Consider the following 23028-nt stretch of genomic DNA (forward strand, 5'->3'; position numbering starts at 1 on the left):
TGCTGCTTGAGAGTTGAGACTCAAGGTTTGATATGAGTAAGTGGGTCTGCTCTGCTCACAAAAGGAGGAGCACCGATTCATGAAAGCTGGGTTAATTGGCCAACACCATGCATGTGTGAACTCTGAAGACTTCACAGTAGGAAGAGAAATGAGAATTGAAAGATTAGTCCCTGCTGTCTGTCATTGGCATTCCCATCATCAACACCTTAATTTCCTTCTTTATTGCTCTTTTGAATTTTGATTTGATTCAAGAAGGGACACTGAGAGAGACTGAGGACCGGAGTATGGAGTGGGAGAGGAGCAATGATTTTGCTTTGTCAGACTGGAATCCCCTCAACACCACCCCCCACGGCCCACCTTTGTATGAATGGAGCGTGGAATGTATATCAGATCTTCACCCTTTCTCGGTGAAATCCACTGAACTCCAATATTCCGTCCTGCACTGCCATGGATCCTCCACTCAACTCTGAAAACTGAAAAGCTTAACACCTCGCACGAGGGTTGTTGACTTGTTGCTCATCAAACCGTGACGGACCGGCCCTTCGGCCTGGGAGTGGGAGGCTGAACTGAAAATAAGCTTTTTTTTAGTTTGGTTCCACGCTAACGCTAGCGCTAGGCCAAAGAAAAGTAAAATTTTCTAGTTGGGTTTGGTTCCCTCCTTCAGCCCATCAGCCTCCAGCAGTCCATTGATCAATGTGTGTGGCTGTTAAAAAAGCAACGCCCAACGGCCCAAGGATACAAGTCTATTTTACTGTAACTTGTAGGAGTTCACTTGTGCTACGTAGCGTTTGGGCTAAAACCTAGAATCAAAGCCTTTGACGTATTGTATTTGTTTGGGTTCATCTAATTCAAGGTGGGGCCGTAGCAATACATCGAAGTCCTTGATTTCGTTGTTTCAGCGCAGCTCATTCTTTCTTGACTAGAAGAGTAGATGTATTTTGTTTTAAAAGCAATTATTGAGATTAAAGACAAACAATGTCTCAGAGAAGAAATATTCCCTCTGTTTTCCTGTTCCGAGGAAGCATAAAATAGTTGGTTATTCTGGTTACTTGCAACAGACAAGCAGAAAAACATATTTCTCACAATAAAGAGGTAAATTTCAAGATGATAAGGGTAAGGGTATTTTAGTTTAAAAAAAAAAAAATCTAAAAACTGACGGTATACTCCCACTTTGTAAGTGGTTTACATTACATAAAGACAACTTGGTTGGGGGGCAGACCGTCACCCCCAATTCTTAAACGACGGGTGGTTTATATGATTAAGGACCTACTCCCAAACAGGCTCTAAATCAGCATGGAATGCCATTTGAGCGCATATGGAGAAAGAGCTTCCGAGACATGCCTCAACTGTCTTTCTGGCTCAGGCAGTGAATAGAGAATTACTAATAGGCTACGCTACGATTTAAATTCAGACTGCCAAAAGAGAAGTGCGCAAGAAATTTTTCACACAAGTTTTCTTTAATTAAGAACTCTGTAGTCTGTACCCCTGGGAATCGCCTAAAACTGTGATAATTACGTCTCCCTTTCATCTCTGCCTGCTGTTTAGAGGGCTCTAGAGGTTCGTCGGAGAAAACACCAATTCAATTCTTTAGCCCTTGAAGAGTTGATTCAATTGTTTCCGTGGCAAATTCACATACATGCTTTTTTTTTCTGTTCCAAATCATTTATGAAGTTGGTCCTCACATCAATTATTTCAGCTTATTGATACATAGACATATACCTTGAAAATAACAACCTATGTGTATGCAGTAGCTGAGCAGCTAACAAAAGAAATGTGGTAGCATCTTATTCTTACAGCTTGGACCGAACTTTCTGTATAAGCTCTCTCCGAAGAATCTTCCCTGAAGCTGATTTTGGAACACTATTTGTGAATGTTACCCTCCTCAATCTTTTGAAGGGTGCAACCTGTAGCGGAAGAAATATTTGAATAAGCATTCATGCCAACAAATACCTACATCCTAGTTTATCAGAATAAGCATCCTGTGGTGCGCCATTTTGCACACAACTTCGGAAGAAAGTGGGGAGGCATATAGACACAATCCTCAAAGGTTAAAAGCTTCCATCCAACATGAGAAGGGAAAAGTGGGAAACAGTTACGCGAAGCAAAAGCTCATTCTTCTTGACTAGAAGAGTAGATGTATTTAGTGTTTTCTAAAGCAACCATCATGATAGCAATTACATATTAAAACAATGTCTCAGAGAAGCATTCCCTCTGTTTCCTGTTCCCAGGAAGCACAAAACAGTTGGTTTTCCAGTCCCTATGAACAGAAAAGCAGAGAGACATATTTGTAAAACTTTACCAAACGCAGCCTAAAATACCAAATAATTAGAGCATGGATCTAAAGTTGAGCAATGACGTTCTAATCCTTCCTAGACAGAACTTTCCATCTGCTTCCAGAAGAGTATATCTGAAAGGAACTATATAAAAGGTAAAAACATCCTTGCTTATTTAATCAATAGGTTGCATATCAAACCCCGATAAGGACTTGAACCCATAATTTAGTTGGTCTGTCATGTTCCAAACTGAAGAATGATATTATGTCTTCAAGCCCGATATAGAACCAAACAAAAAATGGAGGAAAACACTCCACATCTATCAGAAGGGGGAAAATTATGTATTTTCATATAAATATAATGCCATCAAATAGCAGAAATGAACTCATCTAATGAAAAGCCATTGCCCAAAGAAACGTAGGTTTTTCCATATTGCACCAACTTAACAATTCAAACCATTCATTCATCCCTAGCCAAGGTTCAAAGTATCGACACGATATGCCTGACACGGGCATATTGTATTGTATCTTTGAGCCCCGATACACCTGTTTACAGGTGTTTTTACAAAACCCTTTATTTGAAAACAAAAAAACTAAAAAAAAAAAACGCGTATTGGTTAAAGTACAGTTCTATAAATGCATCCACAGAAACATAGGAGTCAAAGATAAGTATTTCCTTACCTGCTTGGCAATAAATTTTTGAACATCTTCTTCGGTCAGTGAACTGTTGGGAGTGCAGACAACATAAGCAATTGGGACCTCACCAGCTTCAGCATCAGGAAGTCTAATAATGAAATAAAATAAGCACAACTAACAATATGAGTAATAATATACATATTCCTTCTAGAGTATCCTGCTAATTACAATGAGAGATAGATTGCACAAATCAATATATCCAAACTTACGGGATGACAACAGCATCTAATATTTCAGGATGAGAAAGAAGAAGTCCTTCAAGCTCTGCCGGTGCAACCTAACAAAGGACCAAGGAGATAAGTAAACACTTTTTGTAGCACAATTTTTATTATACGTAGAAGATACATATAAGATTAGAATCAGAAACAAGTTTCTAGCACTACTCAAACCCAGTAGTGCGTCCACTCTCCACATCATCTAAACCTCCCAAAGGCCACAGTAAATCAGCAGGAGAAAGGGCATATTATGGTTATTGATTCTCTCTCATATTCTAGATCTGCAGACAAAGATCAAATGTAGGCAGTGTTGCATGGACTCTTCTAAATGTATGGCTTTTTTGCATCAGACACACATCAAATTACGACACTCCATAGATTCTTGAGGGACACTTCTGCACAACATTTTTTTTATAGGAAATGATAACTTTCACTTCTGCACAACATTGAACAGATAATGTACAACATGAATGACATTTTTCATATTAAATAGTAGAAGATCAAGACTGCAATCAGTCTTGAACCCTAAAAGATTTTAGGTTAAGAAAAGCAGAAGAAAAGTGAGAGGAAGGAGAAGGAAGAGAAGAGAAACAGTAAAACACAAGGGTTTGAAAGGAGGGACAAATTCTAACACATCTGCCGCCGCCACTCTCTTAGTATTTATAGGTTATGTTCAGTACATAGAGAAAAGAACAGATCTGCCCTTAGTACTTACATGACAAATAAAGTAAATAAAAACTGAAATAACAAACTGACCCCAACTGACACTACTATGACTGAAACAAATAATTACACATGCTGTCCTACGAACACAGTGGGGACCACTGCTGTGGGACCCACATCAGTGTTCTCTACACTCCCCCTCAAATTGGGAGTAGATATTTATCACTCCCAACTTGGATAGGTCTGCCTCTAACTTCTTCCTTGGTACAGCCTTGGTGAGGATATCCGCAAGCTGCATATTAGATGTGATATACGGGAGACACACTTCTTGTGATGTGACCCTCTCTCGCACAAAATGTCGATCAACTTCGATATGTTTAGTTCTGTCATGCTGCACTGGGTTGTGAGCTATATTAATAGCTGCCTGATTACCACAATATAGCATCAAGGGCTTTTCATAGTCAATACCCAACTCTTCAAGTAGTGATCTCAACCATAAGATTTCAGCCACTCCGTTAGCCATTGACCTGTATTCCGCTTCAGCACTAGAGCGGGAAACAACACTCTGCTTCTTACTCCTCCAAGAGACAAGGTTACCTCCCACAAGGGAACAATATCCAGAGGTAGACCTCCTGTCATCAACACTCCCAGCCCAATCGGCATCTGTATAGACCTCCACCTTCATGTGATTATTGTTCTTGAGCAGTATACCTCTACCCGGGCATCTCTTCAAGTATGCTAATATTCTCTCTGCCGCAAGGAGATGAGAAGTTCTAGGGGAATGCATGTACTGGCTGACAACACTAACTGCATAACTGATATATGGCCGAGTGAGGCAGAGATATAGGAGCTTTCCAACCAACCGTTGAAACATAACATTGTCTTCAAGAGGCTCCCCACCCTCTGCACTAATCTTGTGATTCTGTTCAATGGGTGTATCAGCACGCTTAACACCTTACTTTCCAGTTTCCACCAACAGATCTAGAACATATTTTCTCTGAGAGATAAAAATCCCCTGTTTAGATCTAGCAACCTCAATACCCAAAAAATACCGTAGTGCACCAAGATCTTTCACCTCAAACTCTTGATGAAGGAGCTGTTTGAGGAACTCAATCTCATGGCTATCATTTCCTGTCACCACAATATCATCAACATATACTGCAAGTAGTGTCAGAGAGGACTCCACCCTCTTGATGAACAGTGTATGATCTGACTAGGCCTGTACATAACCGAACTTTCCAATGGCTAATCTGAACCTATCAAACCAGGCTCTAGGTGACTGCTTCAAACCATACAATGCCTTGTTCAGTCGGCAAACCTTCTTACCTGTCTCTGTATCATAGAATCCAGGAGGCAACTATATGTAGACCTCTTCCTGTAAGTCTCCTTTTAGAAAGGCACTTTTAACATCCATCTGGAACAAGGGCCAAGAATGATTTGCTGCAAGGGATAACAGAACTCAGATGGTGGTCATATTGGCTACTGGGGCAAAGGTCTCCAAGTAGTCTATACCACAAGTCTGGATGAACCCCTTTGCGACCAGTCGGGCTTTGTACCTTTCAATAGAGCCATCAGCATTATGCTTCAAAGTGAATATCCATCTACATCCAATCGGTTTCTTTCCTTTGGGTAGGTCAATCAGTGCCCAAGTATTATTCTTCAACAGGGCATCCATTTCGACTTGCATTACATCTTTCCATTCTGGAACTGATAAGGCTTCTTGCATTGTTCTTGGAATAGGGACATTGGCAATGGAAGTGAGAGGATCGGTAAGAGGGAGATAGGCAATCATAGGATAAGAACTGTGAGATGTTGTGAGTTGTAGATGTGGTGCAATGCCATTTCCCTTTGCGGACGGCAATAGGGAGATCAAGGTCATCCACAGGAGGGGAAGTGGCAATAGTGAAAGGTGTCTCAGTAGGCTCTAGATGTGGAGCCGCAGAAGGAACTGGAGTTGGCTGGGACTACCGATGACTAGGATCAACATGCCTGCATCGCCTGTGATAGACTCCCAACTCCTGATCCCTCTGACCACCCTCACCACTACAGCCTTCATCACCCAGTGGAATAGGTAAAGGAACAGCCCCACTCCCACTACGCTCCCCCTGAGGAAAGAGACTCAAAATCCCACTCTCACTGTTCTCCCCCTAAGGAGAAACCCTAGGATAATAGGGTGTCTCCTCAAAGAATGTGACATCCATGGAGACAAACCTTTTCCCTGAAACTGGATCATAGCAGCAATAACCCTTTTGAGTTTGTGCATAACCAAGGAAAATGCATTTGGAAGCCTTAGGTTCAAACTTGGAATGATGAGGCTCGAGAAGCTGAGCGAAACAGATACAACCAAAGGTTTTAAGGGGAACGATGAACAACTCCTCATCTGGGTATAGAAGGGAAAAAGGGGTTTTCATATCAAGAACCGAGGAAGGAACCCGATTAATGAGATATACTGTCGTGAGGATAGCATCACCCCAGAATCAAATGGGTACATTGGAAGTAAACATAATGCTTCTAGCCACTTCCAAGATGTGCCTATTCTTCCTTTCGGCAACTCCGTTCTGCAACGGTGTATGAGGGCAAGTGCTCTGGTGAATAATTCCATGGCTAAGAAGGTAGAAGGTCAATGGCTTAGCAAAGTATTCATTTGCATTATCAGATCTAAGGACTTTGATTTTGGCCCCAAACTGAGTGAGAATCATCTTATGGAAGTTTTGGGTCATAGCAGGAACCTCATCCCGAGAATGCATAAGACAGACCCAAGAAAAACGGGTATGGTCATCAACAAACAGTAGAAAGTATTTGTACCCACCCATAGAAGAGATGTGATATGCCCCCAAACATCAGTATGCACAATATCAAAAGAAGAATTACTCCTTTTATTACTCAAAGAATAAGAAGTTCTACAATGTTTAGCAAACTCACAACTCTCACACCTCAACTTTGATAATTCAATAGACTCAAATAAAGCCAGAAACGGACTCTTCAAGGACCTGAAAGACAAATGACCTAATCGATTATGCCAAAGCATAACCGGACTCACAGACTGAGAAACAAAAGACTTCTTATCCACTGACTCCTCCCAACGAGAACTCTCTCCAAGTAGATAGATCTCATTCGTCTCACGGCCAGTCCCAATCACCTTCCTCATCTCCAAATCCTGAAAAACACATCGGTCAAGGAAAAATGTTACTGAACAGTTCATATGTTTGGTAATACTACTGACTGAAAGCAGGTTAGTATCGAGATTAGGAACATGCAAGACAGAAGATAAAGAGATAGCATCCAATAACTTGATGTCACCCTTGCCCGAAATGGGAACAAGAGAGCCATCAGCAATGCATACTCTATCTCGGCCAGAGGACAAGTGATAAGAAGTGAACAATGATGGCAAGCTGGTCATATGGTCAGATGCACCTGAATCTATTACCCAACAATGGTCAGTATTACCTGGAGCTGGAGCATGGTAAGCTGAGGCTCGAGTACCTGAATGTGCAAACGCAGATGTGGCAGGAGCTGATGGTGACTGAGATGGCCGAGCTGAACTCCCAACTTCCTTTTCCAATTGTATGAGGGCAGCCCGAACCACGACTAAGGTCTCTAGGGATGTGCTTGATGAGGATGTTGAATCAGTGTTCACAGCCACATGAGCATTACCTTTCTTATTTCTTAGTTTTGCTGGGACCAAATGAGGATGTAGCTTCCAACAAGTATCTTTTGTGTGCTTGGGTTTCTTGCAATGTTCACATACCAGGTCCCGTTTATCTTCATTCTTCCGATCCCTTTCTGGATCACCCCCTGGCTTAGGTTTAACAGCTGTCAGGGCTAGGGAAGGGGGCTGAGGCTGCATCATGACTTTCCTCCTGGTCTCTTCACTATGCACCAGGGAGTATGCTTGAGAGAGGGCCACACTATCTCTGGTCAGTATCTGTTGCCGCACAATGTCATATTCTGAATTCAAGCCAGCCAAAAACTCAAACACCCTATTTGTCTCGACTTGCTTTCTATGAGTCTGTGCATCTTTGGGACTCTCCCACTCAAGGGTCTCTAGATGGTCAATCTCATGCCACAAGGATTTCAAGGTAGAGAAGTAGACAGAAACTGGCTTCTCTCCTTGTTTAAGATTGTTCCCCTCACACTTCACTTCATAGGCTCTAGCAACATTAAGGGGTTGGGAATAGGTTTCTTTCACAACATCCCATATCTCCTTGGTTGTCTTTGCCCACAAGTAATTTCGGCTGATATGTGGCTACATAGAATTACACAGCCATGCCATAACCAAATAGTTCTCTTGAATTTGACCCTTCCTCCAATAGCCATCACGGCTGATTGAGCCCATTCCAAGTAATTTGACCCATCAAATATCACAGTTATAATCTGAAACCCGGTTTCAGATACACTACCATAACTGTTGTTCCCAAAACTACTTTCTCCCTGATTTTTAAACTCCATCTTTGGTCAAGAATCAGTAGCTACAAACTGTTAGAGCCACTACATCAGAAAATAGCACTTGGACAGTCGATCACAACCAGAAAACAGTATGAAATCAATGCAGGTCTGATCTGAAACCAATCTGTAATCATGGTATATGCATGAACTAGTGCAGGCCTGATCTGAAACCAATCGGCAATCACAGTATATGCATGAAACCAATACAAATCTGATCTGAAATCAATCGGCAATCACAGTACCAAGCAGTCTGTCAAGTTTTTTTATCCCCTAGAAGAGCTCGAAGCCAAAAATAGGTCTGAAACCAGCTTAGAGAGCAATCTGAGATGCTGGAGCAGAATTAAGGTTTCAATCGTAGGTCTGAAATAAGTGCTCAACCGCACTTTCCAAGCAGTCCGTATAATTAGGACCTGTAGGGTCAATATGAAACCCTAAAACTGATCACCTCTGATAGAAGATAAATAGGGTTCAGCCCAACAGTCAAACCCTAGATTAGAGAGAAAAACCTTAAAGCAGTTCGACCTCTCCTTCTAGATAGGTCCAACCTATCTCGACTGATAGCAGTCTCTGGAAACTAAATAAAGCTTACTCAAAGAATGTTGTTCATTGCCTTCCAGGGTTACCTGAACCCTAGCCTTCGCTGCTTCTTCTTGATTACCAACTCTCTGCGAGCCACGGCAAGTCCTCAACAGCTGTGAAACTCTCCTGGTAATCTCCAAGAATCAGCCGACAAATATTCATAAGCTTCCAGCCCTAACTGATCCTCATGTGGTCGGCTGGACTAGACACACATGATAAGCCCTAGATAGGCTCTGATACCAAGTAGAAGATCAAGACTGCAATCAGTCTTGAACCCTAAAAGATTTTAGGTTAAGAAAAGCAGAAGAAAAGTGAGAGGAAGGATAAGGAAGAGAAGAGAAACAGGAGAACACAAGGGTTTGAAAGGAGGGACAGATTCTAACACATCTACCGCCGCCACTCTCTTAGTATTTATAGGTTATGTTCAGTACATAGAGAAAATGACAGATCTGCCCTTAGTACTTACATGACAAATAAAGTAAATAAAAACTGAAATAACAAACTAACCCCAACTAACACTACTATGACTAAAACAAATAATTACACATGTTGTCCTACGAACACAGTGGGTGAAAGAATGGTAGGATCCATCTAATGGACGCCAAGAAAGGTGTGGAATGGGGGGGCGAATTTCAAAAAAATTTCCTACCTTCTTCCAACTGGGAATCATATTCCCTAAATTTAGAATACATTATTCAAGGATCTTACTTGAATCATAAACAAACCAGATCTGAACCAAAAGGAAACAGGAAGGATTATACCTGATCCAGATAAATAATATCTCCCAAAGTTGGTGTTCACGCCCAAAGAAGTAGCCAAGATTCGCTCCTGCTGAAGATGACACAACTGTGGATGGAACGGAACCAGCAGGGTGCGTCCTACACACTGGATTCTTCACAAGAACCCTCTGGAAACCTTGAACACCGAATCCTAGTGTCTTTCTTGCAAGACTATTGTCAAGAACTGCTTTCTTGACTTCCTGTTGCTACAAAGATCCAATCTTCCAACAGATAGTGGCGGCGGCTGAAGGAGGAGAATTCCAGGGACGAAGAGGGCAGAATTGTCTCTTCTCTCTAGAGTCTGTGAGAGATCAAACCTCAGATTGCAGGATGTGTTTCTTGCTTACTCAAACCCCCTAGTTCGAAATCTGATATTTCTACTAGGGTTTTCTCCTCTTTCTTCTTGATTAAGAAACCTCCCAATATTTTGGGAGTTATCCCAATCCAAATCAGTATTTGGATAGAGGTTAATCTTAATCCTATCTGCAGATTAAGTTAGTTAACTCCTGATTTTATCAGGAGGTTACCAGATTCAAATCTAATTTGAATTTGGTCTCTTAGAGTGGATAAGGTCAAAGACCCAATCCTTTTACTAACACTAATCTCAAATTCACCCTATGAACTGGTGATCATATCAGCCCAGTTCGAAATGGGCTTTTGGCCCATTAAGTGTTCAGTGTTTAACTAGTTTCCAACCTGCTGCCCAGTTGGGCTTTTTTGTATGGCATGGGACCCAAGCATTGATCTACACACCAGCCACATGGGTTCGGCCCAGCCTTTATTACAAGGCCCAGCCGAATTCACTGAAAGACTCAGTGACCCCCTTGAACCCATCACATGGACCCTATGGGCCCAACACTTACATTAAGTGGTCCCTGGGCCAAGCCATCTTATAAAAACCTAGGGACTGTGGGCAGGTGCAAGATTAGCCCATCAGGTATTATCCTAAATGGTCTTACACTTAACCTCTCAGCCCTTAATAATCAAGCACTGCCCGACAAGAGAAGACATCTCTCTCGGCTGCAAGGAACAATGCCGCACTTTCTACTCAGATGGATCCCGGGAATTAAAACCTTTTGCAAATCTTTTGAAACCGTACATATACATATATATATATCTTATTTTGCAAAACAAAATTCCAACGATTAAAATCAACTACCGGCAGTTTGGTTTCCATCAGAGAGAGTGCATTCCCGATCATTACCATTGTCCGACAAAGGGGCTGATCCTGTCACTATGACCACTCACTCAGATGAATTCTCAGACTGCCCCAACATGTCCAGGTTTTGACCCCCACTAAGGATCTCACTGATTGACACATCAAAGACAACCCGATCCGACACCTAGTGATGTGTCATAATCGAGTCTAGGGGTCAGGTGTAACTTTCCAGTTTTGCCTATCTGTCTCCAAGGTCTAGGGCAATACTGGAAATCTAGTCCGGTTCAAGAGTTCAAGCAATCCCATACTGCATGTGCCTTGGGTCTTACCCTGATGGCCGAAACAAGCCATCCCAACACTTGGTGACACACCAGTATCAGCCTTGGCAGGATAAATCTCCCCAGACTTATCCAATGGTTGTGAACATTTAAAACTAACACAAGTTTCTATAAGTGTCCAGTTTTAGGGTCTTACACAGAATTATACCAAACAACATGAATCAAACATGCACTTTAATTTATTTCCACTAAATAACAAAAGTACATCAAATCCGATTGAAGCTAAGGGCATACAAGACTGTCTAACAGTGGGGACCACTGCTGTGGGGCCCACATCAGTGTTCTCTACATAAATGTTACTTAGTAACAAAGGCAACGTTTTAGACCCATTTTTTGTAAGCATACCATGCTTAGAATTCAAAAATAAGAACTATTTTAATAGTTATACTTTCTACAAACATGTTATGAGTCCATGTTTTCTTGTCTTTCCAAGTCAGACTCTTTGACATGCATCAGATTCCAACTTTTGTTTATGCAACACTGCAGGCAAGTGATGAGCCACCTCTACTTAGTTTTCTCCATTTTGACTTCCAATATATTGGCATTTGGGCTAATTCTGTTAAACCAACCAAGGATCCAAATATCTTGGCATTTGGGCTAGACAAATCATTGAGATTGCTTGTCTTGGCATCTAGGAGAGCGTCTAAGATGGATTAAGGGGGTCAATACAATGCATAAATCCCATGTCATTTGCATCCGTTGCTTGCAAACATTTTTTACCTCATTATTGAAAACCATTGGCAAGAAGTCATATCCTTCATTAAGGGGCTCTGATGTTGTATATGCCAGGCCAAACATATCCAGTTTTTAGTTTCTTTCTTTCAACTTTATTAGACAATTTGTGCAAATGACATGGGGTTTATGCCCTACATTTTGCATATAACAACCTAGTGAAGGTTAGAAAGATCTCAATGTTTCTGCCTCCCAGCCTCTACCTCTGGCACAGGTCAATAGCTTGCTGGGATGTGGCAATGTTGGTTTCATAAAAAGATGGTTCATCATGTGCATGATGTGAGCTGAAGTAGCCAGAAAGACTATAGAATTTATAATTTGATCAAAGATATGTCCCCGGATTGAGTGCACCCAGGAATAGGTTCCTTGTAGCTACCCTATATAGATCTTGAGGAAGCTTAGTTAAGGAAACTAATCAGATCGTATCCGTGTATAAAACCTCATGATTCATTTAATCAGACAGTTGACCACATTGGTTACACTTCAGTAAATTAATAGGGGTATTTTTTAATTTTAGTTGCTTAAATTTTGTGCATTTTCTTCAGTAAATCAATAGGTCAGAGCTCCCTATTAAATCTTGTTTCTTCACTACCAAAAAAAAAAAAAAAAAGCTCTTCATTTGAATGGTAAAAGCCTTTTCATGTATATTTTTACACTTCTTCTCATTAACCATGTAAAATCACTGTACAGTCTCTTGTTCCACTTTTTTTTGTTTGAATTTTAATGTTTATTTGCTAACAATAATTCAATATGATAGGCCATTCTTGGTGAAATGGTAAAACTTCAGGTGACAAGTATGAGAATGCGGATTCAAGTTTGAGATTGGCCACTTTGTGCCAAGAAAAAAAATGCCAAGGTTAGCTCTTTATCCACTTCACCCCTCCCTGAGGGCTGGGGCCAAACATTAGGCAATGGCCTTTTCAACAATTCAGTGGGACAGCATAGCAGATCATTTGTAAATTCCCATTGTATAGATCCTTTGTGTGCATGGTTTTTCTTCCCAGATGTCTTTATGCTACACAATATCAATACAATATTTTACCTATTCCAAAAAAATATTCATTTGTATGCGGGGCTTTATGACCCCCTAACTTTTCATTACTTGTAGAAGGTGAAGAATAATTTGTGTGACAAAGAAAAAGCATGCTTCTTACTTTAACTTTTATAATCAATGTGTAAATTACATGTATAACCCTGATTTATAACCATGAGTACAAAAGAACTATATTGCAGAATGACATAGAACCCCTACTGTTCTTTCCCATTAGATAAATCAGTTTTCAATGCAGAATGACATGTTCAAATAGCATGTTACACACCTCACGTGCATATATTGCATGAAAGTGAAGTTCTAACAGTAGGTCAATGCACATATTTATATGTTTAAAACAAGCCATACATATTCAAGTTACATCTATGAAGGGCAATTTGAAGTTAGTAAGCATGGGAAGGAGCAATACAAGGATGCTAACATTAATGTATTTAAAATCAGGCCAAGCATCAAAGTGGAAAGGCCTCGTTTCCCAATCTTCACAGTTCAACTGTGGTAACCTGAAAAAATTCAGTTTTTCATGGTTTTCAATGACTTGGAAATACAACCAGTTTCAGTAGAAACCAGTTCAACCAGATGGTTGGATCCAACTCTCAAAACATTAGCCAACATAAGTAACAGCACCTGCAAGATACTATATTACCTGAAAGCCTTTGTACTTGATGAGCTCTTTTATTCGGTCAACAACAAATAATCGTCCTTCATCATCAAAATACCCAAGATCTCCTGTATGTACCCAACCTTGTTTATCTATAGTGGACTTGGTAGCCTGTGGATTGTTAAAATAACCTGTAGACATTTTTAAGATTGTTAAAATAACCTGTAATAGCAATTAGTTTTAGACACAACACATGGTGGAAAGAGTTAAGCAACAACAAAAGGTAAATGACAATGATTAAAATCATAGGATGCATGTTATTCTAATTTAACAGATTTCAAGAGATTAGGGTGTAGTTAAAGCATCAACTAGGCAATCACCTAGGTGTTTTGAAGGGAAATGACCTAAATTACCAGCTAGGCATGCAGTATGTATATATTCATCTTACTATGCGTAAATGACAATTATGCCCCATTATTTATTGAATTTAGTCTGCAATCCACTTTTGGTTAACACAGATGTATACAGAGCTGGAACTCCATATTACTTAAAAATATTGTCATAATTTCTGAAACCAAGTGTAAGTTGTTATTTCATTATCTATGATTTAACTTGTGGTGTAATAGTTTATTATTAACATGAAACTCCATATTACTTATGTATATATGCATGCATTATAAAATATGTATGCATCTATTTATTTTTGTTGCCAAGGAGATGCCTAGTTTCCACCTATTGACTCACCTTGCCAAGCAAAAACGCCTAGGCATTGCCTATCCACTTTCATTACAAGGCAAGAATCAAAAACATAATTTTTTAGTGTTTTCATCAAAGTGATGTCATTGATGAGTTATGAGATGCCATACTTGGGAGAATATAAGCTAGAAATTTGAATAAGCAGGTTTTAAGAGCATAGATAGAGAAGAACATGAGGAATTAAATTAAAAAAAAAAAAATCTGGTCGTGGTTCATTGTTCAAGCTGATATTTTACTCTTTATAGGATTCAAGATACAATATCCACATCATGAGAAACACAATAAAAACTAGCAGAGAAAAGATAACATATATCCAGAAGTGCAAAATATATAGCTTAAGATTAAAAACTGAAAAAGAGACTAAAGCTACACCTTGCATCATATTAGTTCCTCGAACCCATATTTCCCCTAATTGATTAGGAGGAAGAAGCTTCAATGTGTCTACACTAACTATTTGTGCTTCAATCCCCGGAACAAGGGTTCCAGTTGAACCAGTATGGCGAGCTCCACCCCTTGGATTATCTAGTGAGACTATTCCACAAGTCTCTGTCAAACCATAGCCCTGCCAAGGATGCAAGGAGTACAATTATCCAAATCAAGATTTAAGCTATTTCCAGAAACCAGACTTCGCTAGCAAACATCTTTGCAGAAACCATACAAGGCAACTTATATAGGAACCAAAGGAAACCCATCAAAATCCAACACTTTGATTCCCACAACAGTAATTAAATTATCCATTTCTAATATTATGATTTGATTTTTACCAGAATATGATACTAAAATTCAACTTCTTTAAGAAGAAAAAAAATAGCAACAATCAGCCCTATAAAAAACTAGGATTTTCTTTTCTGTTTTTCTAGGAAAGGATCATAAAAAAAGATATTGAAAACTCAAGTTCCTCCATTAACAGAGAAGGTAGAAATTCTGGAATGCTTCATTATTTATGCTTATGAAATTCTTTCTTCCTTCTTGTATTATGCTAATTTACCAATAGACTAAATTTTCAATCAAAACTAAGATGTATACTTGTTATACTTCTCAAGCAACAAAAGAAGACAAGTCAAAATTGGAAATAACTTGCTTGGCTTTACTTAAGGTGTGGACAGACCTCGTGTTCTTGTTGTATTATTGTAACACTTGTAAATCATAATAGTGTTTTATTCTTTCTGTGGTAAGGTAATGGCCAAACTGTGAGATATTGTTCATGCATTTTTATGGATCAGGTACACCACCCACATTCAAATTTGATCTGTTAATACACGGATTCAAATCAAACCTTGTCCAATGGATTTAGATCAAGATTGGATGTGGATAATATACACCATTAATAAACTGAACTAAAAAAAAACCAAAATAATATGCATTAAAAGTTAACTAGAAATAACCTTGGCATTGCAGATCATGAATAAAATGACTTGGGGACCATTTAATAACAGCTGAAATGTCTGAACTGAAAAGCTTATTGCTTTGTCTTTTAGTGGATAAGTTTTCAAGGGGGTTCTAGGCTCCTTAATGTCTGAAGCTGAAGTTGGACAAATTACTATACTTTCGAATATTTGGAATCCTTCTGAGTCTTTGGTATCCCTCTTTTTGTAGCCTAATTTCTAGTAGAATTGGAAATTTCTCAATTCTTTAGTTCTGAAGCTTCATGATGGCAATGTTATCCAAGTCACAAATGTTTATGGGCAGTAGAAGTTCAGGACTGTTATCAGTCTTGAACCCTAATGGATTTCAGGATCGAAAATAAGAAGAAAGGTAAGAGGAAAGAAGAGGAAGAGGGAGGAGAAGCAGTAGAACACAAGAGTTGAAAGGAGGAGCAGAAACTTAATGTTCTGCCACCACCACTTTAATTACTATTTATAGGTTATGCCCATTACATGGAAAGGACAGATCTGCCCTTAGTCTTTACATAACAATAGAGCCAAAAATAAGACTGAAATAAATAACAACTGAAACAACTAAATGACCAATAGCTAACCCTAGGCAGACTAGAACATCTTCTACCCTACGAACACAGTGGGACCGTAGCTGTGGGGCCCACATCAGTGTTCTCTACATGGGCCAACAGTTTCAAATCTCAGGGCGATTTTCTGGGAGGAATTATCAGATATGAGAGGCTCTCTGACCCATCCTTGAGTCATTGATGGTGATTTTAATGTAACTCTATCGGTGGAAGAGAAAAATACAAGGGGTGGAGGAACAGGGTCGATGAGGTTGTTTGCTGATTTTATTAATAATATGGAACTTATGGATATCCCTATTCAGGGCAACAGATTCACCTGGACCAATAATCAAGAAAATCCCACCCTTGTGAGGCTTGATAGATTTTTGGTATCTTCAAATTGGGATGTTATCTTTCCCTGATTTTAGGCAGGTTACCCTCCCTAGACCTGTTTCTGATCACTGTCCTATTCAACTAATCAGTGGTCATCGTAAGAGAATTAGAACTCTTTTTAAATTTGAAAATGCCTGGTTTGAGGAGGACAAACTTATTCCTTTGATAAAATCTGTGTGGAATGATCTTCAGGTGGAGGGTTCAAGCTCTTTTATCTTGGCAAAAAAACTGGGAGCTATCAAAGGAAAATTAAAATTTTGGAATTTGGAGAATAGATTAAATTCGGGTACTGAAAAGAAAGCTTTACTAAGTACCATTGAAGAGATTGACAGAGCTTAAGAGGTGGGTCACTTATCTGAAGGGTTGAGGCCGAAAATATCCCAAGCAAAAAGCAATTTTGATGAGTTGGCTGTAAAGGAAGAAATTAAGTGGAGACAAAAAGCTAAAACCACTTGGTTAAAGGAGGGTGACAAAAACACGCACTTGTTTCACAAAATGGCAAACGCCCAAGTTAGAGCTTCCTCAATCAGCAAGCTGGTGTGGGAAGATAGGAGTGGGAAATCATGTAAAGAGATTAAGTCAGTAGCAACCACCTTTTATAAAAATCTCTATAGGGAAAATTGGACCTACTGACCTTCCCTTCAAGCAGCTGAATGAAGATAAAAACTTTGGCTTGAGAGACCCTTCACAGAGGAGGAAATTAGAGCAGCAATTAAGAAGTTAGAAGGAGATAAATCGCCTGGGCCGGATGGTCTTACAAACCTTTCCTACCTGAAATGCTGAGATTTTGTGAAAAAAGACTTGTTGAATGTGTTCCAGGCTTTTCATTCAAATGCCTCTCTGCAAATAAGCTTGAATGACACATTATTACTCTCATTCCAAAGATTGAAAGGGCTGTGAACATTAAGGATTTCAGGCCAATCAGCCTCCTACACAGTTTCTATAAAATCCTGGCTAAAGCTCTGGCAGAAAGAATGAAAGGGGTGTTAGGTAGTGTAATTTCTAATAACCAAAGTGCATTTCTTCCAGGGAGGCAGATGGTAGACTCAATTCTCATTGCTGATAAGTTGATAGATTCCAGAAGAAGAGAGGGAACCCCAGGTGTGATTTGTAAACTTGATATTGAGAAAGCATATGACTATGTCAACTGGAATTGCTTGGATCTTGTGTTGGAAAGAATGAATTTTGGGCAGCAATGGAGAAATTATATCGGAGTTTGTATTAAGACTCCTAAATTTTCAATCCTAATTAATGGCCAATCTACGGGGTTTTTTGGCAGCTCTAGATGCTTGAGCCAGGGAGATCCTCTTTCCCCTTTGTTGTTCATTTTTGTCATGGAAATTCTCGCTCTTTTTAGCAAGAAAGCTACAAATTCTGGTTATTGGGATGGATTTGCAATTTCCCTGGAAAGGAAAAAGTCAATATCCTCCAATTTGCAGATGATACCCTATGTTTTGTTGATGCATCTCTGATTCAGTTGGAATCGGTGCTTAGGATTCTGAGCTGGTTTGAAGTGGTGTCTGGTCTCAAAGCTAACCTGAGTAAAAGTCAGATCATCCCAGTGGGCCATGTCTCAAATTTAGAAAAATGTGCAGAAGTGATGGCTTGTCAAATTGATCTTCTCCCAGTAAAGTATTTGGGCTTGCCTCTCGGGGCTAAATACTCTTCCTCCTCGACCTGGGTTTCAATTATTGAGAGAATGGAGAAAAAATTGGCTTCTTGGAAGGCAAAATATCTGTCATTTGGGGGTAGAGTAACATTGATTAAGAGTACCCTTTTAACCTCTCTACTTATTTCCTCTCTCTTTTCCCCATCCCAAGCAAAATAGCAAATAGGCTGGAGCAAATCCAAAGGAACTTCTTATGGAGGGGATGGGAAAATTAAAAGAAGGTTCACATTGTAAAGTGGGAGCAAGTGTGTCTCGTATGGAAGTTGATGGGCTGGGAATAAGAAATCTAAAGAAATTTAATTCTGCCCTTCTCAGTAAATGGCTATGGAGATTTGCTACTGATAGGAATGCATGGTGGAGAAACCTTATTGTGGGAAAGTATGGGGTGGAGTGAGGTGATTGGAGATCTAAGAATCCTCATCCAAGTGGGGGCAGATCTCTCTAGGCAGGCATATTGAGGAATCTTCCTATCCTCTTGGATGGGATCAGATTTTAAGGTGGGTAAAGGGGATAGAGTTAAGTTTTGGAAGGATCCCGGTGTTTAAAGGGCTCCTTGGCAGATGCTTTCCCCCTCATTTTCCAAATCTCTGTGAATCAAGATTCTTAAGTAGCTAAGAATTTTAATGTTTCTGGTGGTTCCATTATTTGGACTCCTCCTTGTAGGAGAAGTTTGTTTGATTGGGAGGTGGAAGAGTATGTAGCGCTGTTGGGGCTGCTTCAAAGTCAAATGATAGATTTGAGTCTGGAGGATGAATGGAGATGGAAATAGAATGCAGACGGTTGCTTCTCTGTTAAATCCCTGGTTCTTAAGCTGTACAGGTCAGGTCAGGTGGATTTCCCTGCCAGTCAGATTTGGAATCCAACTAACCCCTCCAAGATTAATTTTCTGATTTGGACAATGGCTCTTGATAAATGTCTGACCAAAGTTAATCTGGAGAGACGTGGCATTCAGATTCTGGATCTTTCTTGTGGTTTGTGTGGATCTCTTGCAGAAACTACAGAGCACTTGTGTATCCACAGCCCAGTTTCTTCTATGGTCTGGGGGCATTTCCTAAAGGCTTTGGAGATTAGTTGGGTTATGCCAAGACCAGTGAAGGAGCTGCAGAACAGTTGGAGAATTGAGGGCCTCAGCAAGAAAGGAAAGCTTGTTTAGAGTACCATTCCAGCAGCTGTGTTATGGTCCATTTGGACTGAAAGAAACAACAGAATTTTTTGTGGTAAATTTAAAAGCTCGGATGAAGTAGTGCAGAGAGCTGTGGGCAAGTTAATCTCTTGGGTGTTGGTGACTGAGGAGTTCAAACATCAGAATATGTCTCGTTTGTTTTGTTCTCAGTCATGGATGAGTTTGTAATTTGATTTGTGCCCAGGTATTCTTAGTGGTCTGGGTTTTGATGTACTAATCTTTTTATGTGATGAATAATTTACTTTACCTTTTTCCAATATATATATATATATATATATATATATATATATATGCTTTTGGATATTTCATTATCTAATCATTTATCTACTAAAAGACAAAGCGTTAAGTCAGCAACTTAAGCTGTTATAAAAAAATAACAGCAGATATACTTTCTACGAGACTTGAACTTATGACTTCTTAGTAGACATACAACACTCAAGTAAAGACATGAGAAAATCGAAGCAATCCTCATTAAAAAGGGTTACCTCTGTAACACTAATATTTTTGTAGATCTGCTATTATATTTCACCACTTCTTACAGAGAAAAGGGAAAATGTTTCTAGCTGAAGTACCTGAACGACCTCAGCCTGAGGAAAATTCTTTGCACATTCCTCCATTATCTCCTTCCCCAGAGGCGCAGCACCCGAACCAAGCTTCCTCAAAGAAGACACGTTGTATTTCTTGACCACACTCTGCTTCGCAAGAGCAATCATGACTGGTGGCACAACAAACAAATAATTCACTCTGTACTTCTCAATCGATTTCAGAACCATCTCAATATCGAACTTCCCCATAGTAACAACCATATTGCCCCTCTGCAACTGCGCATACGTAATAATTGAAAGCCCGAATATGTGAAACAAAGGAAGAAAACAGAGGAAAACATTGTGCGTCTCTCTGTCGACGTCCTGGTCGGCAGTTGCCATGATAGCGGCCGAGATGAAATTCCGATGAGTCAGAATCACACCCTTACTCGTACCTGTCGTACCAGATGAATACAGAAGAGCTGCAGTATCGCTCTGTTTAACAGAAGCTACAGGAAAATCAGATACTGACCCTCCCGCCATGTTAACCAGGTCGAAGAAGGAAGTAGTTCTGGCACGGGAGGCTATCGATGAAGCACTCGGAGGCCCCAAAAAGACAGCTGGTAACCCGAAATCCTTCACCTTGTCCCATAATGGAGGAACAGTGATTACGAGCTTCGGGCCAGAGTCGTTCACCTGCTTGGCGATCTCTGCGGTGGTGTAAAGAGGATTCACAGTGGTAGCAATAGCTCCAATAGCAACAACCCCCAAGAAACAAATGGGGAATTGAACCGAATTAGGGGCTAATATGAGAACAACATCGCCTTTCTTTATGCCCAAGCGAACCAAACCATGAGCAACCTTAGCAATCGTGGATTTCAACTGGCTGAAGTTCAAGGCATCGCCGGAATCGGCGTCCACGAGAGCAAGTTTGTCAGAGTAAGAAGAAGAGTTCCTGAATAGAAAAGTAACCATAGAAAGGTTTGGGTCCTTAGGAAAAACCACAGGAGGTCGCAGGGATCGATAGACCCCATCCCTTCCATATCCAGATTTCTCCATTGAAGTTGCAGGAACGAGGTAGTATGGAAATGGTATACTTCAGATCAGATGATATAATACTGACTGCAAGCGAGAAGTGTGATCATTAGCCAACGTAGTCAATACAACAACCCAATTGTGTTGAGTCAAATTCAATTTCACGTGTTGCAGCGAGAAACAAAATGAAATTCAGGCGTGGAATCGCATTTTGTGAGGTAGACCATGACTGTTCTGAAATATGGATAGAGATTTGGGCTTAAAAAAGGTGCATATTTGGCTTATTTGCATCTAATTTGGATTTACACTACAGCAAGCCTGGAAATATAGAAACGCCCCATGCTTGGAGCCTAAATAAAGAAACACCCCATGTTTTAATTTTTACCACTATGAAGAAGAGGTTTATTTGTGTTTTCACTAAGAATTTGTTCAACTGATCAAGATGAAATGTGCTCATATCAATTTTCAAAATAAAAGTTTAATTTAGGGGATGCTCTCCAATGTGAACTGCTTTTTTTTATTATTGTCTATTTTATTTTTATTTTTGTTTATGTTATCTTCATTTTATTTTTTCTTTGACTTCTTATTTTTATGTTTTTTATTACTTTCTGAGTATTTTCAAAACAAAAAACCATTCCCAAACAGATATACAAGCATTCCTAACAGAAGATGATGCATTAATAAGGCAGTTAAAAAGTATAAGAGGTGTCTTATTAGTTCACAAACTATATTGTAGGTCTTACTATTTACATGAAATTATAGAAGGTATCTCTGTAAATGACCCTTGAAAATGTAAAACCCCTACCCCAAACCCATTTAAATGGAATAGAAAAATAACTGTAAATAGATCGGATCTAATCACATATAAGGTAGATCAAAATTTGAATTGTTAGTATTCAGATTTGTATTTTGACTTGTAATTGTATAATTAATATTTAATAGCATTAATAAAATAAACTAAAAATGATCAAATTATCATATATTGTTAATAAAATAAACTAAAAATTGACTAGTATTTTATATCATGAATAAAATATATTGAGATGAAATTTTGTAAAAATAGTAAAGACATAACATTCAAACCAACTCTACTAATATATAAAATATAAGTATATATATGAATATATACATTTAAATCAAATCCAATTGGATTGACTATGATACCTGAAAATTTTAATTCCAATCAACCGGTGTCATAAAAATGACAATCAAGTGGTATTCATCAAAATTCAGTTTTAGTAGTTATAATACTCAGTGGAAAAGTCTTCTCTACAATCAAAAACCTTAGAGCTTAAGAAGAATGACAATCAATGACCCCTCTCTTCCAAGAGAAAGTTGATGATTGATGGTTATAGGAAAGAAGGACGATTAGGGATCCTGTAGAGTGACAATTATTTTTCCTTGCAAGGTCTGCTTGTTTGCGATGCAAATTTGAACCAGATACAAGTTTTACACCGGATTCAGTTTCGTATTTATTTATTTGTAGCTATGGCTCAGTTTATATGTAGAGTACAAAACCTTGTATACAGCATTTCTAAACCTTGTATCTGCACTCTTTCCAAATGGAGTCTATGTGATTTATACTCCCACCTAATACAAAATTTGTACTCATTTGTATTTATTGGCAGTGCATATTTTGCATCTCAAAATCCAATGCAAAATGAAGACCACCATCCACCTACCTTGATTCTCTTTACTATAAAGTGAAGACTGCATCATTCTTTTCATGTATCACTCCCAAACAAATAACCCTCTTCCTACCTCCATTATCTTTCATATTAAAGGGGGGATTACTTCATTTCACTTCCTATTTTATTCACCACAAACAAATAAAAAAGAAAAGCCAAATGTAAGGCTAAAATAAACCAGAATTTACACACAGCCAATTTATACTCATGTATTTTACACTTCATCTGCACATTAAGCCTTATGATTTTAGTAACAATGGTAATTGGTAAATGACAATGAATTAGAAAGAAAGATCAGCAGCTCTTGAAA

General features: G+C 39.2%; 1 protein-coding gene and 1 long non-coding RNA gene across 3 annotated transcripts; both read right to left on the minus strand.

Annotated features, from left to right (window-relative positions):
- Positions 1–1586: 1586 nt before the first annotated feature.
- On the minus strand, positions 1587–21375 carry LOC148847109 (AMP-dependent synthetase and ligase family protein). Of its 2 annotated transcripts, none has more exons than XM_088950364.1 (6): positions 20044–21375; positions 14657–14846; positions 13574–13719; positions 3178–3245; positions 2954–3056; positions 1587–1904 (listed from the first exon to the last, which is right to left on the minus strand). In XM_088950364.1, the coding sequence occupies exons 1-6, from the start codon at positions 21052–21054 to the stop codon at positions 1791–1793; spliced, it is 1632 nt and encodes a 543-aa protein (XP_088806490.1). In that variant the 5' UTR covers positions 21055–21375; the 3' UTR covers positions 1587–1790. The 2 variants fall into 2 exon arrangements, with proteins under 2 accessions (XP_088806490.1, XP_088806492.1); XM_088950366.1 differs by having other exon boundaries at positions 2954–3082; positions 20044–21328.
- On the minus strand, positions 15118–17343 carry LOC148847110 (uncharacterized). The gene is made up of 3 exons (XR_016100228.1): positions 17254–17343; positions 17103–17153; positions 15118–17028 (listed from the first exon to the last, which is right to left on the minus strand). It is a non-coding gene; the product is annotated as an uncharacterized LOC148847110 (long non-coding RNA).
- Positions 21376–23028: the final 1653 nt, after the last annotated feature.

Source organism: Nelumbo lutea, chromosome 6 (assembly GCF_056320005.1).
Source record: "Nelumbo lutea isolate HS-2025 chromosome 6, American lotus-T2T, whole genome shotgun sequence".
In the NCBI taxonomy this organism is placed as follows: Eukaryota; Viridiplantae; Streptophyta; class Magnoliopsida; order Proteales; family Nelumbonaceae; genus Nelumbo; species Nelumbo lutea.

Coding starts and splice junctions, on each gene's coding strand:
- LOC148847109 (XM_088950364.1), bottom strand. CDS start 21,054: ATGGAGAAATCTGGATATGGAAGGGATGGGGTCTATCGATCCCTGCGA. Junction 14,847..20,043: donor CTCAGGCTGAGGTCGTTCAG/GTACTTCAGCTA, acceptor CATCCTTGGCAG/GGCTATGGTTTGACAGAGAC. Junction 1,905..2,953: donor AAAAATTTATTGCCAAGCAG/GTAAGGAAATAC, acceptor CTTCCGCTACAG/GTTGCACCCTTCAAAAGATT.